The following is a 17,022-nucleotide window of genomic DNA, read 5'->3' on the forward strand; positions in this document are numbered from 1 at the left end:
AATAAAAACTTTTCAGCACACAAAAATAAAAACTTTTATTCTTGCTTATGAGCTCTGAACGTAAACCACAATACAAAAGTGTCTGAGACCAGACAAGTAAACAAGTGTCAATGGAATAAATGTAAGTCAGTGTAGTTACAAATATTTCTGAACAATATTACAGTGTCTGCTATGAACAGACATGTGAACAACTGAAGTGTCTATGGAATAACATTGAACGTCTAGTGTCTGGCTCCAGAGATGTCAGAACAACAACAGAAGTTCATTTCACTGTGTTCCCAGTTGTTCGGTCCATGTCCTCTTCTTGAAGTCATACACAAACTCATGCAGCTGGTGATCTAATTCCTGCCAGAGTTTTGGCGAGAGTTCATCCATGAAATCAGCTATAGGTGCCAGGGCCCTGTGGATAGGATGAGAAGAGGGGTGGGGAAATTAGGAGTGCCTGGAGAGCAGTGTGCATGGTGAGGCGAGGAGGAAAAAGGACAACAGAAGAGAGGAAAGGGGATCCGAGTAAAGGGAGGAGTCTGAAAATATTTGTATTTACCTCTGGGACAAGTCTTCAATCATTTGCAATGCCTTTGCGAGTGATGTGTTAAGTGTGAAGTCTGCAAGTCCTTTCGCCCTTCTTCTCACACCCCTGCTACTTCTGCTGCTGTTCTGTGGCATTGGTGAGGAGCAAGCCAGTGGAGTAGGTCTTGGAGGTGGGCCCAGGATAGAGCTCTCCAGGTCCTGCATGGAGATTGTTTCTAATTCTGCACTGCAGCTCAGTGCGTGAGATGGGCTGGGGCCGATGACCAGTCAATACTGGGGGCAGATGTAGTGCTCGGGCCAGTGAATAGGCAGTGCTGGGGTGCAGAGAACAAAACCAGGTGCTGTCTCCATTCACTGGTGTTTCTGCCTTAAAAAAGAAGAAGTTTAGGACACATATCCAAACCATCCAAAACGATCAATGAACATAATATCAAATATCATTAACCGATATTACAATAGACTATATAATGTTGCAAACGTCCTGGCCTATCTTCTTATCTCTGTTCAAACGTTTGCACCTTTTTGACTAGCTGGACCTTGCTACCAAACTTGCTACCAAACTTTGGTGTTACCAATGTGGGAAGCTTATGCTTTTCTTTATCTGACAAAATGATTTTTGATCAAAAGTTGTAAAGATCTTTTAGTTTAGTTGGTTGGCTTGCTTTCACTGCATGGCTATGCTGCGAGGCTAGCTAGCAACTAGGAGGGATGGCTGTTTTCCTCACTCTCTCTTTCCGAAGAAGAGCAATGGGCCCAAGTTGCACGATGGGACAAGGGGAGAGGAGTGATAATCACTGACAGGCAGAATAGATCCTGGGTGCAGCTTTCTGCCCGCTGGACCAAACACAGCTCATCTGTCAAGTGAATGTATTATACGCAGAGCCAGGCTGGGCCCAGTAGCATAGTACAAGTCCTCACTCTTTTGAGTCTCAACACACTGAGTTTAATTTCATTGCCCCAGCCCAAAGGGCCTGTGCGAACAACACCACGCATACAAAACTAAACAATACTACCCTCTCTACTTGTGTGAGCCACCACATTATATTGGGCAAACAGAGAGAGACTCAAGACCCTCTGTTTGTGTCAAATGGTAAAAGCTACATGGCTTTCACACCTTCCATGGCTCAGTTGGTTAGGGCATGACGGGGCGCCTACTGTAGAAGACCAGGTTGTAGGTTTGATTCTCACCTGGGAACAATGTGTATGTGCTATTTGTGTTAACTCTGTGTTACCTGTAAGTCAGTGAGAACGAAAGCATCTATAAAATTACCTTATTTATTATTAGGCTTTTTTCATCTCGTATCAATGTCATTCTTCATCCCATATGCTCATAGGATTTAATAGAGAAGCTTTACAAAAAAAGATTTAGTCGAAACGTAAATATCCTAGGAAATGATCTTGGGCTCTGGCATGGTGGGGGCTAAGCCAGGCTAAGCCAAGCTAAGTCAGGGGTTTGGCAGGTAGATGGAGGAAGATTGGAATCAGGGTCACTTTTTTTCCATTTGAACCTCCTTGATCTGCTCGCATAGCATTTGTGCTCATTACGTTCTGAAAATCTTACAAAAAATGTATATCAAATTTGTTTATTTCTCATCTATCTTTTGGGCCATTTCTCTCACACACTCTCACTCGCTCTTTCTCGTATGTGTGTGTGTGTAGGACTTCCTGGGCCAGGCATTCTGTACCCTGGGGGAGGTGGTGGGCTCCATGGGAAGCTGCGTGGAAAAACCTCTCATGTAAGTAATGTACTGTACCGTTCTGTCACAAACACACACACACACACACTACCCTTTACCCTATTGTTGCTATTTTTGGCCTATTTTGTCCTCATTATAAAAAGCCAGGCCCAAGAGGCCACATAATTTACATGGTTTAAAGGGTTCTATTTTATTTGAAATTTTGCGTCGTTGGTATTCCATTGATGTACAGTATATTCCACATTGGGGACAATATCGTTGCAATTCCAGTCAATTAAGGAAATAGATTGATCATTAATAACATGATTCCTAATACACTATACACTGTTACACTGTGTATAGTGTAACACTAACACTGTGTATACATTGCTTAGCCAACAACACTGTTAATACACTGTTGTTGGCTAAGCAAGGTTACCACAAATTAATGTTGAGCATTAAAAGAACCCTGTTCGTGCCTATTTAATGAAACTCAGTTGATGTACAATGCATTCGGAAAGTATTCAGACCCCTTGACTTTTTCCACATATTGTTACATTAAAGCCTTATTCTAAATTAGATTTTTTTTTAATGTTCTTCATCAATCTACACACAATACCCCATAATGAGAAATCAAAAACAGGTTTTTAGAAATGTTAGCAAATGTATTACAAATTTAAAACTGAAATATTACATTTACATAAGTGTTCAGACCCTTTACTAAGTACTTTGTTGAAGCACCTCTGGCAGCGATTACAGCCTGGAGTCTTCTTGGGTATGACGCTACAAGCTTTGCACACCTGTATTTGGGAGGTTTCTTCCATTCTTCTCTGCAGATCCTCTTAATCTCTGTCAGGTTGGATGGGGAGTGTTACTGCACAGCTATTTTCAGGTCTATCCATAGATGTTCGATCGGGTTCAAGTCCGGGCTCTGGCTGGGCAACTCAAGGACATTCAGAGACTTCTCCCGAAGCCACTCCTGCGTTATCTTAGCTGTGTGCTTATGGTCATTGTGCTGTTGGAAGGTGAACCTTCGCCCCAGTCTGAGGTCCTGAGTACTCTGAAGCAGGTTTTCATCAAGGATCTCTCTGTATTTTGCTCCGTTCATCTTTGCCTCGAAACTGACTAGCCTCCCAGTCCCTGCCGCTGAAAAACATCCCCACAGCATGATGCTGCCACCACCATGCTTCACCGTAGGCGTGGTGCCAGATTTCCTCCGGACGTGACGCTTGGCATTCAGGCCAAAGAGTGCAATCTTGGTTTCATCAGACCAGAGAATCTTGTTTCTCATGGTCTATGAGTGTCTTTAGGTGCCTTTTGGCAAACTCCAAGCGGGCTGTCATGTACCTTTTACTGAGGAGTGGCTTTCGTCTGGGTAATCTACCATAAAGGCCTGATTGGTAGAGTGCTGCAGAGATGGTGTTCTTCTGGATGGTTCTCCCATCTCCACAGAGGAACTCAAGAGCTCTGTCAGAGAGACCATCGGGTTCTTGGTCTCTGACCAAGGCCCTTCTCCCCCGATTGCTCAGTTTTTTGCCGGGCGGCCAGCTCTAGGAAGAGTCTTGGTGGTTCCAAACTTCTTCCATTTAAAAATGATGGAGGCCACTGTGTTCTTGGGAACCTTCAATGCTGCAGACATTTTTTTGGTACCATTCCCCAGATCTGTGCCTCGACACAATCCTGTCTCGGAGCTCTACGGACAAATCTTTCGACCTCATGGCTTGGTTTTTGCTCTGACATGCACTGTTAACTGTGGGACCTTATATAGACAGGTGTGTGCATTTCCAAATCATGTCCAATCAATTGAATTTACCACAGGTGGACTCCAATCAAGTTGTAGAAACATCTCAAGGATGATCAATGGAAACAGGATGCAACTGAGCTCAATTTCGAGTCTCATAGAAAAAGTTCTGAGTACTTACGTATGTAAATAAGGCATTTCAGTTTTTCTAATTTAATATATTTGCAAACATTTCTAAAAACCTGTTTTCTCTTTGTCATTATGGGCTATTGTGTGTACATTGCTGAGGAAAAACATGTATTTAATACATTTTAGAAGAAGGCTGTAACGTAACAAAATGTGGTCTGAATACTTTTGAAATACAAATAGAACATAAGAATTCACTTAGAGAATGACAGTTCCCTTTCCCATCCAGAAATGTTTTTTATACACTGTATGGGATGCCAACAGTGTCGTTGTTGCCAGCTGCTGTTTTTTTACACAATGGGATACGGAGGGGCTCCACTTGCATGATGTTTCACCATGTTTAAAAAAATAAATAACAAAGATGATTACACATCCTCAAGTGAATTATTATCAAGTTAAAAATACACATGCGTTAATTTGGCAGCCATGTCGCTATGTTAATCTGTGTCATATTGAGGCATGAGTTATCAAGGAGCCAGGAGTCTTATTGGAAATTCCTCAAATTGACTAGAGTTGAAATTGAACTGGAATTACAAATGAACATTAGCATCTAACCACAGCACTTTTACATTGAAGAGAACTTAAATGTTGATTAATATGCACTGTCAACTAAATGTGATGAATAGTTTCCAACTGGGAAGTCTTACACAAATTGGAAGTGCAAATTTGTAAATTAATTTTTTAATAAAAGCAATATGGCCGCTCTGGAAAAAAGGCTACTATGGCCTGTGCTGTGCGCTACAAATATACATGCTTTATCTTCAGTGATGTATTCCAGTATAATGTAAAATACTGTACAATATGGCCTGGTATATCATGAAGCAGATTTGTTAGTGTTAGGAGCCCCTCTGTCACCTCCACTAATGGTTCCTCAGGGGGGAACCATTAGTGCAAAGAGGAAAATATCTGCGTCCCAAATGGCACCCTATTGTAACGCCCGTCGGAAGAAGTGGACCAAGGTGCAGCGTGGTACGTGTTCATGATTTTTATTTCTCAGAACACCAAACAAAACAACAAAAGAATAACGAACGTCACGTTCTGTAGGCTTCACAGAGCTAACAAAAAACAACATCCCACAAAACTAAGGTGGCAAAACAGGCTGCCTAAGTATGATTCCCAATCAGAGACAACGATAGACAGCTGTCCCTGATTGAGAACCACACCCGGCCAAAACATAGAAACACAAAACATAGAATGCCCACCCCAAATCACACCCTGACCTAACCAAATAGAGAAATAAAACGACTCTCTAAGGTCAGGGTGTGACACCTATTCCCTTTATAGTGCACTCCTTTTGACCTGGCCCAGTAGGGGTCTAGTGCACTATATAATGAATAGGGTGCTATTTGGGACGCATGCAATGTGTTGAATGTCCATTTATTTTCTTCCTGAGGCACTGAGAGCAGGGTGTGTTCTTCATGTGTGAACCGTAAGGTGTGGCCCTCACCCCACTGTGTGTGTTTGTGTTTGCCTGAGATGATTGTTTGTCTGTGTGCGTGCGTGCGTGCCTGCCTGCCTGCGCGTGTCTGACTGAGTGTGTGACTGTTTGTGTGTGTCTGTGTGTATGCACGTGTGTGCATGTGGCAAATGTATATACACAATGAATCAATGGGTTGTTGCAGCTGAATGGGTCTGCAGAAGAATGACACAAGACGATGATATAAGAATGTGCCGCTGTTGAGTTTTATAATCATCTCAGGCTACACTCATTCTGTGTGTGTGTGTGTGTGTGTGTGTGTGTGTGTGTGTGTGTGTGTGTGTGTGTGTGTGTGTGTGTGTGTGTGTGTGTGTGTGTGTGTGTGTGTGTGTGTGTGTGTGTGTGTGTGTGCAGCCGGTCCACAGTATCTTAAAGTGGCACCTCCTATTTACATGGAGACGGCCGAGTCAAAAGCGTGGCACTTGTGTTCAGTGGAGTGGAGGAAGATTTTACAACTAAAGAGCAGAGCAAAGGAGGAGCATATGTGCAGAACTAAATATGTGCAGAACTAAACGATGCTGGCTGTAGACAGATGCTCTTAGGAGCACACCACAAACAGGCATTGAGATAAACATGTGATAATTTATCCAGATGATAATAATGACTGCCATGAACTTTTCACACCGCATTTATTATACTATTACACATGAGCGGTATACCCCTTTTTACATTGTCCTGTGATACCCACCCTACTGTGCTGGTCCAGATATATTCTTTTCACTTAAAAATGGGAAGTTGAGCCCAAAAAAGTATAGATTGTCCCCGTTCTAGACTATAGTTGAGAACGTATAGTTATGACTAACTGTTCCCTGAAGGTGGGAAACAAGGTACAACACAGCTATGGGGAGTTTTTGCACTACTGAAGAACGTTTGAACCAATCCTGACAAGGCCAATGAACAGTGTGCTTCACCGGAAGCCACAAGTGATAAACCCGAGGCACAGATAAGTTTGTTCCTGTCACGCCCTGGCCATAGAGAGGCTTTTATTCTCTATTTTGGTTAGGCCAGGGTGTGACTAGGGTGGGTATTCTAGTTTCTTTATTTCTATGTTTTTCTGTTTCTATGTTTTGGCCGGGTATGGTTCTCAATCAGGGACAGCTGTCTATCGTTATCTCTGATTGGGAATCATACTTAGGCAGCCTGTTTTTCCACCTTAGTTGTGGGTAGTCGTCTGTGTTAGTGGCCTGTATAACCCTAGTCAGAGTCACGTTCGTTTTTGTTGTTTCTTGTTTTTGTTGGCGACATTCAAAATAAAAAAATGTACGCTTACCACGCTGCACCTTGGTCCGGTCATTTCCACGAAGACAGCGAATGTGACAGTTCCATTCAGTATCGCCCGCTGTTCATCGAGCCCAGAACCGGGCGGTGCGGGGCCGAACAGGTGTTGTACCTCATTTCCCTCCTACAGGGAACATTAGTTATAGCCATAACTATACGTTCCCTTTCAGTCGGTCAACTCCGTACAACATAGCTATAGGGATATGAAATCACGCCCCTGTCAAGGTGTGGGTGTAGCTGGTGCATTGGAAGTCAGACACAGGAGAGCAGAGATGAGTGGACAAGGCACTTTACTGAGGCAATATATGAATAGAACGCAACCGCGTCACAAAAACAAATGCCCTCAGAACAAGTGAGGCAGCACTAAGTACAAAAATAACAAGGTACAAAGTACAGTCTGTCAAAAAGCACGGGTGTAAAATATAACCCGGCGCAAACCAGCTGGAAGAGTGCCAACCTGACAATAAACAATTACACACACAGACATGGGGGGAACAGAGGGTTAAATACACAACATGTAACGAGGGAAGGAATACCAGGTGTGTGTGAAAACAAGACAAAACAAATGGAAAATGAAAGGTGGATCGGCGATGGCTAGAAGACCGGTGACGTCGACCGCTGAACGCCGCCCGAACAAGGAGAGGGCCCGACTTCAGCCCCATGCCAACCTTAGCGTAAACCAAATGAAATGGCCCACGGCAGACCACCCAGAGTTCCAACCTGACAGGAATGCCTGTTGGACCCAGGTATTGTGCAATCTGTGCGCTGCCTAATGACTCTCTCCCGTCCCAGATGTAAGCACACTGTGGGCTACACTGGGGCCAGTGACATGGTGCAGCTGCAGAACTTACGTATGCTAAACAAGAGAGCTACACAATCAATTCCAAAATGGGAGGCAGGAATCACCAATGGCAGTACACTAGCTAGCTCGCCTTGACGAGTCAGCTAACCTGTGGGTAGCACGCTATGCAGAGCTGTTTAGCTAGCCTGATCGCGTCCACATAAGACCTGATCATCGACCATCTTTGGGATGAGAGGTAAACGTGTTTGACCGAGGCAGGTACAGGCGGCCTGGCATGCCCACCGACCCGGCCGTTCTCTCCCTTCACGTCGCCTCCCTTAGCCGGTGATAGATAGCATAGCAACCGGGTTGAGCTAGGGCAGCTTTCGCATGCCTCAGCCCAGGGAGACAAGATATTTTCTGACTAAAGCCCCAAATCATCCTTGGGTCACGTAACTCATATCCAGCCGAGGTACGGGCACCCGTGACAGGAAGCCATAAGAATTCCACACGTTTCCCAAAGGAACCACACGTTTCCCAAAGGAACTTGCGCGCACCATGGACTAGGGGAACAGTGACAGCCACGTGCAAGCCACTGTTACTGTCACCGTCCCGCACACATGCTGACCCAAGCGGGGGCAGATGGAGCATGCACCGCGTCGAGACAGACAACAAAACGTGAGTATCTTTTTTATTTATTTAGACAAGGTCTTGAACCCGAGCCCGGCTTGTTAGCTTTCGTTGTTTTGGTTACATTACTCAGCCAATTAGCCAGGCTAAACACGCAGAAGATTAACTAACAGATTCAGCAGGAAAATCACAAAACCAGTTACCAAGCTTTTAACACACAATGTCCAGAAGGATGAGCACGTCCTCCTCAAGTGTGAGTGGTAAGTTGAAGTAAACCCTTGTATTTCGCGTTCCCATATTTATTTTGAAAGAATACGTGAAATTGTTCTGCTCAGCTCGAGGTGAAGAGCAGGAGATTTGAAGGAATGAATTCATGCCTTGGGTTTATCACCTGTGGAAGGCCGGACTTCCGGTGAGGCACGGTGTTCATTGGCCTTCTCAGGCGTGATTCTAACGTTCTTCAGTAGAGGGCGTTAGCGTATGAACTCCCCATAGCTGTGTTGTACCGATTTGACTGACTGAAAGGGAACCATATCAACTGTGTAGATAATTTTAATGGAAGGACTTGTATGAACTGCATAGTTAGTTCAATGCCATTCGTCTTCTTTATCCAGCCTTCTCTTTCCTATACCCTCTCTCTCTTTTACCCCCCCCCCCCACCCACCTCCCCTCCAGTGCCAAGGTTTTGTGCTCACTGCTCACCCAGTCAGTCCATTTCAGTGAGAGCTTCTCTCGCTGGGCCTCCGAGAGCCCCGGTTGCATTTCAAAGACTCACTTCAATTTGCCATCTATTTTCCTCCATGCATGTTATTGCATAATTCCAGCAACATTATATAGCTCTATTTAGCCAAATGAAAAACTATGTTGCTCTCTCTCTCTCCAGTCTAAATCAAGCCTTGGGGTTCTGGCATTCATTTGTCTATTTTTACTTGGTCAATTTCTTTCTGCCTCATCTTTGTCAAGGAAGGTATTGACGATTGATGTATGACATGCTAGATGGACAAGTCGTCATTGTAAATAAGAATTTGTTCTTAAATTCACTTACCTGTATAAATAAAGGTGTCCTAAAATAAAATACAAAAATGGACGGAGAGCCATGAACAACACACACATGTACAGTAACGCTGCCAGAAGTGATGATTCTAGTCTCTCTCTTTTGTGTTTTAACAGTGGGATTCCAGGGAAGAAGTGTGGTACCATCAAAGTCAGAGCAGAGGAGCTGAGCAATTGCAGGGTGAGTGGTTATCGTGTGTAAAAAAAAAACTTAAAAAAAAACTGCAGCTGTTGTAAGTGTTCCCCTTTTAATGAACAGTCATCATGAAAATGGAACGGCTTTAGCATTTTCAGCGGTGGCTATTCAGTCATACATATCCACATACTCTACACGGGAGCACAACAATGACTTGGTGCCTTTTTTCCTACAAACAATTCACTAAATACTAAGGGACTCAGTCAATCAAAACAGGTCATGAAATGTAAAAGAATTAGAAGGGGGGAAAAAGCAATCAGAGAAGAATGACTATTGTCCCAGTCTGTGGTTTTTATTGTCTGTCTGTTCCATTTATCTGTAACCTGTTCTCTCTAGGAGTCAGTGATGCTGCAGTTCTGTGGGAACAAGTTGGACAAGAAAGACTTCTTTGGGAAATCCGATCCTTTTCTGGTCTTCTACCGCAGTAACGAAGACGGATCGTAAGTCATCAACAACAAGCGTTGATTTATTATTACATACAAAATCTATTTAAAACTTGATTCATTCACAACCACTAATCATGTTTGTTTACATACTGTATACTGTACTATGTGATGGGTGGCAGGTAGCCTATCGGTTAAGAGCATTGGGCCACTAACCCGAAAGGTCACTGGTTCGAATCCCCGAGCTGGCAAGATGGAAAAATCTGCCATTGAGCAAGACAGTTAACCCCCCACAACAACTGCTCCCTGGGTGCCGATGACGTGGTCATCGATTTAAGGCAGCCCCCCACAACTCTGATTCAGAGGGGTTGAGTGCTTACCTACGGAACAGCAAGCGTCATCTCCTGTCTGGACTACTGCATCTCTCTGTTGGCTGGGCCTCCCGCTTGTGCCCTCAAACACCTGCAACTTATCCAGAACGCCGCAGCCCGCCTGGTGTTCAACCTTCCCAAGTTCTCCCATGTCACGCTGCTCCTATGCATCCTCCACTGGCTTCCAGTTGAAGCTCACATCCACTACAAGACCATGGTGCTTGCCTACATAGAGCAAGAGGAACTTCCCCTCCCTGCCTTCATGCTTTGCTAAAACACTACAACCTGAGCACTCAGTTCTGCCACCTCAGGTAGGTCTCTTGGCCCTCCAACCCCTGCGGGAGGGCAGCTCCCGCTCAGCCCAGTCCAAGCTCTTCTCTGTCCTGGAACCCCAATAGTGGAACCAGCTTCCCTCTGAATCTTGGACAGCAGAGTCCTGCCCATCTTCCTGAAAACATCTGAAACCCTACCTCTTCAAACAGTATCTTAAATAATCCTCCTCCTCAAACCCCCCCTCCCCGAACCAGCATTTGCACAGGGAGTATAGATGGTAAGGGATGAGTGGACGTGAAAGAAAGGATGAGAGGAGAAATGAAAGGCAAGGAAAATAAAGGGTGAGCCTGAGTTAAACATACATTGTACGGGACGGCTTTGCCCAGCAGATGTTTTTATGCGAGCTGACTCCCCTATCTTGCACTCAACACATTTGGCTTTTGTGCAGCTGGATATTTACTGAAGCAGTTTAAATGGCTAGCTCCGGGGCACAACAGCAGCATGATCTCCCTGACCACATGGCCACACTGTATCCCGTATGAGAACATGAAGCTGCTGCTGTTGTTTTGACTTCTATACAGCATTTTCTTTTTTTAAATAAGTAGGAGTTATAAACAACATGTTGTCTTGAAAGGGTCCTGACAGCCATTGTGTTTGTGCGTGTGTGCATGTATGTGTGCGTGTGTTTCTAGATTTACTATCTGCCATAAGACAGAGGTGGTGAAGAACACTCTGGACCCAGTGTGGCAGGCCTTCAAGATCCCTGTCAAGGCCCTGTGCAACGGAGACTATGACAGGTAACTCATTCCTTAGATGCAGGTAACTGGCCGATGCATAGATTCAGCACTTTGAAATAAAAAGGAGAATGGCAGAGATAGTCCCTTTTGATAGTCCCTTTTGTAGTGACGCTACATTTCACAACGTTACTACACTACAGTACTCCAGTTAACACTAGAACTGCTGGGCTTCTTCTCCGGACCCCCCTTCAAGCTAATGAGCAGTGATTCTGACTGCAACATTCTAACGGTGTAATTCCTATATGCTATCGCAAAAAAATAAATGTGGTTGTGTTTGAAGGCCTTGGGTAACATTTTCAAACAACACAATACCGTTTTCATTCATTTACAGCATGTTACTGTAGGCTATATGTAAAATAGTTATATTTGTAGAGTGGCTTTGTTGCAACTATGAAACATAAAGCATATGTGTTGGAACACGGTAACAGCTTCTTTTTATGACAACAAAATAAAAATACCCCAACCACCAAGACGCATGATCAAGACGCACAGTCAAATTATAAAAACATCAATAGCCTTAACATCATTATAAGCACCAAGTGGCCTTGATAAATTGTGAAACTCTATAATGGACATTAAAACCAGATAATGGGACAATTTGAAAATATATTGGGACACCTTACAATCATGAAGCAATATGCGCCCACACATGCAGACCGTACTTGCTACAAAGGTCCAACGAGGAAAAGACTTAGCTAGCTAGCATTGATTTGCAGATCATTTTGGGGGGGGGAGCATCTGATGACCTAACATGGTGAGTGATGAACATTATTTCTCCGGTCCCCTCCGCCGCTAAAGCTGTCAAATCCTCCCACATGTTTCTAGTTTGACCAGCTGTTTTCAGGAACTGGTATTTTTGAATTTGGTTTTCATATTGGCAGGTTTGCTAGCAACAAACTAGCAAGCTTCTAGCCTAGTGTTTGATATGCGATCGATCTCGTAATTAACAGTCACTGTTGACAAGTGTCCTGAGAAGGCAACCTTTTCTAGCTATGCCAGACAAAATCGTGCATTATCAGCTCATTGTTAAGAATACATCCAAATGAATGTCAATAGAAAACAGCTACCTTGCTGTTATTCTGGCTGCAGCGGTTGTGACTGTTTTAGCCTTAGCTAGCTAGCAAGCGAGGGATAAGAACGTCGCCAGCGAGCATGGCAATGGCAAATAAAGAACGAACGACTGTGTTGCGTCAATAAATATAGAAATAATCGAGCAAACAACGGATTAGGAAGTATTTGACAATATAACAAAATGTTTTATTTCTGCTAGTAAATGTGTTGTTTTCTTTTTGGCAACTGTGTTATAAGAGGAATAAATGCCTCCGTTCTGTACATTACCTTGGAAAAATGAACTCCATAAAGGGACTCGGCCTTCAGCATGTACAATTACGCACGCTCTCACTGTGTAGCGTACTCCAAGCAGGCCAGAGTAGACTGATAAGACTGCTTTGATTCTGTTGACGTTTTTGAGGAATAGTTGTTATTATGGATACATTTCGAGTATGATTGTATGTAAACTTTCTGTGCAAAGCTAACTTTCATCAAGGGCTTAGGTGATGTATAATTGGTTTCCTTTCTCTCTTTGTCAGTACTCATTCTAAGGGTAACGGATGTGACCGTTAGACTCTTCATAACATGTCAGCATCACTGCAAAGCACGATCGTGATAAAATATTCATGCCCTTCATACTGCTTCCGAAGGATTTTTATGTTAGCAAAAAAGGTAGCGGGCAATCTTTATCTATTTCGGGTGTACTCACGTTCTCATATGACCTGCAATCATGCGTTGTTCAGCTAACTGGAGCATTGCATGTGATCACGTGGCATAATAAAGGTCTTAAATTCATAATCAAGGTCTTAAAAATCCATTAACTTTCACCAGTCATGCTGAGTTTGTTTACTTCCTTGAGTAACTACAGGTACCCCCCCAGTGACAACATTGGTCTTTATCTGTGTAGTCTGCCCAGTGCATGCTTGTGAACTGCAGCTGTCAAGCATGAGGTGATTTACAATCTGACAAGAGATGTCTACGAAAGTGTTAACCCTGTGCCACTGGTAGGTTATAATTCAATTAAACCTTTTTTTTTACCATTTCAATTAACGAAAATTAAGAATTTTAACCCTTCGTAGGAAAGACATCAACCTAATGACACTCATTGTATTCTCTAAACCAGCTTCACTTGGAATACTTTTCCAACAGTCTTGAAGGAGTTCCCACATATGCTGAGCACTTGTTGGGTGCTTTTCCTTCACTCTGCGGTCCAAATCATCCCATACCATCTCAATTGGGTTGAGGTCAGGTGATTGTGGAGGCCAGGTCATTTGATGCAGCACTCCATCACTCTCCTTCTTGGTCAAATAGCCCTTACACAGCCTGGAGGTGTGTTGGGTCATTGTCTTGTTGAAAAACAAATGATAGTCCCACTAAGCACAAACCAGATGGGATGGCGTATCACTGCAGAATGCTATGGTAGCCATGCTGGTTAAGTGTGCATTGAATTCTAAATAAATCACAGACAGTGTCACCAGCAAAACACCATCACACCTCCTCCTCCATGCTTCACGGTTTGAACCACACATGCAGAGATCATTCGTTCACCTACTCTGCGTCTCACAATGTCACGGTGGTTGGAACCAAAAATCTCAAATTTGGACTCATCAGACCAAAGGACAGATTTCCACCGGTCTAATGTCCATTGCTCGTCTTTCTTGGCCCAAGCAAGTTTCTTCTTATTATTGGTGTCCTTTAGTAGTAGTTTCTTTGCAACAACTCGACCATGAAGGCCTGATTCACGCAGTCTCCTCTGAACAGTTATGTTGAGATGTCTGTTACTTGAACTCTGTGAAGCATTTATTTGAGCTGCAATCTGAGGTGCAGTTAACCCTAATGAACTTAACCTCTGCAGCAGAGGTAACTCTGGGTCTTCCTTTCCTGTGGTAATGAGAGCCAGTTTCATCATAGCGCTTGATGGTTTTTGCGACTGCACTTGAAGAAACTTTCAAAGTTCTTGAAATGTTCCGCATTGACTGACCTTCATGTCTTAAGGTAATGATGGACTGTTGTTTCTCTTTGCTTAGTTGAGCTGTTCTTACCATAATATGGACTTGGTCTTTTACCAAGTAGGGCTATCTTCTGTATACCACCCCTACAACTGATTGGCTCAAACGCATTAAGAAGGAAAGAAATTCCACAAATGAACTTTTAACAAGGCACACCTGTTAACTGAAATGCATTTCAGGTGACTACCTCATGAAGCTGGTTGAGAGAATGCCAAGAGTGTGTGAAGCTGTCATCAAGGCAATAGGGTGGCTTCTTTGATCAATCTCAAATATAAGATATATTTAGATTTTTCTAACACTTTTTTGGTTATTTCATAGTTTTGATGTCTTCACTATTATTCTACAATGTAGAAAATAGTAAAAAGAAAGAAAAACCCTTGAATGAGTTGGTGTGCCCAAACTTTTGACTGGTACTGTAGTAGAGATGATAAGGGATGAGTGAAGAATGAGTCCAGCTAGCTTAAATAACAAGGGCATGAAATGGGTGTATCAGTCCCTGAGTCTAGGGTTAGAGGTATACACCGAGTCTACATAACATTAGGATCACCTGCTCTTTACATAACATACATTGACCAGGTGAATCCAGTTGAAAGCCATGATCCCTTATTGATGTCATTGTTAAATCCACTTCAAATGAGTGTTGATGAAGGGGAGGAGACAGATTAAAGAAGGATGTTTAAGCCTCGGAACAATTGAGGCATGCATTGTGTATGTGTGCCCTTCAGAGGGTGAATGGGCAAGACACAAATTGTAAGTTCCTTTTGATTGGGGTATGGTAGTAGGTGCCAGGCGCACCGGTTTGTATCAAGAACTGCAACACTGCTGGGTTTTTCACACTCAAGAATGATCCACCAACCAAGAAACATCCAGCCAACTTGACAGCCAACTGTGGGAGGCATTGGTGTCAACATGGGCCAGCATCCTTATGGAACGCTTCCGACACCTTGTAGACGAATTGAGGCTGTTCTGAGCACAATTAGGAAGGTTTTCCTAATGTTCTGGTCTACTCAGTGTATATACAGGCACTGGTCTACTCAGTGTATATACAGGCAGTTTTTGGGACCGGTAACATGTAAAGACTGACTGATGCTGGTGAAATGCAATTCTTGAGGAGAAACGACCACACAGAATGTGTGTACATCTTGCCAGCCAAGGATGACAAGGCTTGGGTGGCTGCAGGTCTATTTGTCCGGTCCATGTCATTTTCTGGACAAATGGGAAGGAGGTACCATTTCATGGAGCCTGCATTTGGCAGACTAAAGGGTGTGAGATTAATACAAAGCAAGAGCTTATAAAAAAAAATATTTAAAAAAAACTTTGAATGCAGTTTCAGTTTTGTATATTTATTCTATTACTCAGTAGGTGATTGTATAATATTTTAAATAAAACATCTGTCATTAATGATCTAGAATGAAATGTGTCATCATTTGCTGTCTGTCTTTTGGCACGCTGTCACATCCATAACGCAGAATGTCACATTCATAACACAATTTCCCTCTAGTGTTATTATGAATGTGTTTATATTTATGTAATTGTTGAGGAATGCAGCACTCTAATTCGCAATGAAAATAGAGACGAGAGGGCTTTGTGTTGGAGCCTATTTCTTCCTATTTAGGAAATAAGAGGTAGGCCTACCTGTTTGACAGACAAAATTAGGCTATAGGCTGCTATATCTATCGATTTGTCTGTGAATTCCTCCACCCACCATTCACTCTTTAAATAGCTTACCTCCATGTCAGTGAAGGGTTATATTAAAACCGAGGCGCAAATTGAGGTGGCATGAGAGGGTATGCCAGAGGCCTACCTTTTATTAAAGAAAATGTCAACAAAAAAACAGTTCTACCCTTTGTTAGCGTAAGATGTTGAAGAAAATAAAACTGATCTGATTATATAAAGTGATCTATAATTGCGCTTTGGTCCGCGATGCTTTATGCTATAAACAGTTGTTAAAATGCCCAGGAAAGACGTGACTCTGATGCATATGGGAATATCCTTGTTTAGTTTCTTTGCTATTCAGAGGTTGACTTTGCTTGGGAAGTAATCTAATTCTGTCACTATCAATTAAGCTATTCATTTTCTGTACAATAGAATATGTTTAAATACAGACATCCTTTAGAGAGAAAAGAAGTGACCTTCTCGTTGGGTTAAGCCACGAAGAAGAGTAGCCAGCAGTTAATGCTTACATTTTTCTGCGTCGGTAGGCCGACTCTGTCTGGGGTGGAAAGGTAGACCTAACTTTTGACTTCTCAGATTGAATTATTTGCATAAGGACAGTTTCTTTACAAACAATGCACACAGATTTGGCATTGGAGAAATATGATAAAATGAACACGCAGGCTTATCTCTCTGTGCTTGTCTTCGTTTGTTATTTCGGTCATTTGTTTGGTATTAAAAAAAAGATTACGCTAATATGTAAAATTACGAAGAATTGTATGAAATGTTTATAAAAGGCATTTTTTTCTCGGACCTGCTAATACGATGATAGATTCATGTAATGCTTTTACTATAAAGGAGATCTCTCCACCCCTACGCGAACCCACAACCATCTGGCCCGCAGCCCTGTGCGCTATCAAAATTCCTGCGATGCCAT

At 43.0% G+C, this 17,022-nt stretch overlaps 1 protein-coding gene and 1 long non-coding RNA gene across 2 annotated transcripts in view; one reads left to right on the forward strand and one right to left on the reverse strand.

Moving 5' to 3' along the window:
* LOC139540317 (copine-8-like) overlaps positions 1–17,022 on the forward strand; it is a 93,431-nt gene that overhangs the window by 49,734 nt on the left and 26,675 nt on the right. Inside the window, exons 6-9 of the mRNA XM_071344060.1 lie at positions 2,191–2,267; positions 9,471–9,534; positions 9,886–9,989; positions 11,269–11,373. Of these exons, the coding sequence (XP_071200161.1) occupies positions 2,191–2,267; positions 9,471–9,534; positions 9,886–9,989; positions 11,269–11,373 (350 nt within the window). The remainder of the gene's footprint in view (positions 1–2,190; positions 2,268–9,470; positions 9,535–9,885; positions 9,990–11,268; positions 11,374–17,022) is intronic.
* Positions 10–13,295, reverse strand: LOC139540318 (uncharacterized). The gene is made up of 3 exons (XR_011668161.1): positions 13,133–13,295; positions 545–894; positions 10–400 (listed from the first exon to the last, which is right to left on the reverse strand). It is a non-coding gene; the product is annotated as an uncharacterized lncRNA (long non-coding RNA).

Source organism: Salvelinus alpinus, chromosome 15 (assembly GCF_045679555.1).
Source record: "Salvelinus alpinus chromosome 15, SLU_Salpinus.1, whole genome shotgun sequence".
In the NCBI taxonomy this organism is placed as follows: domain Eukaryota; kingdom Metazoa; phylum Chordata; class Actinopteri; order Salmoniformes; family Salmonidae; genus Salvelinus; species Salvelinus alpinus.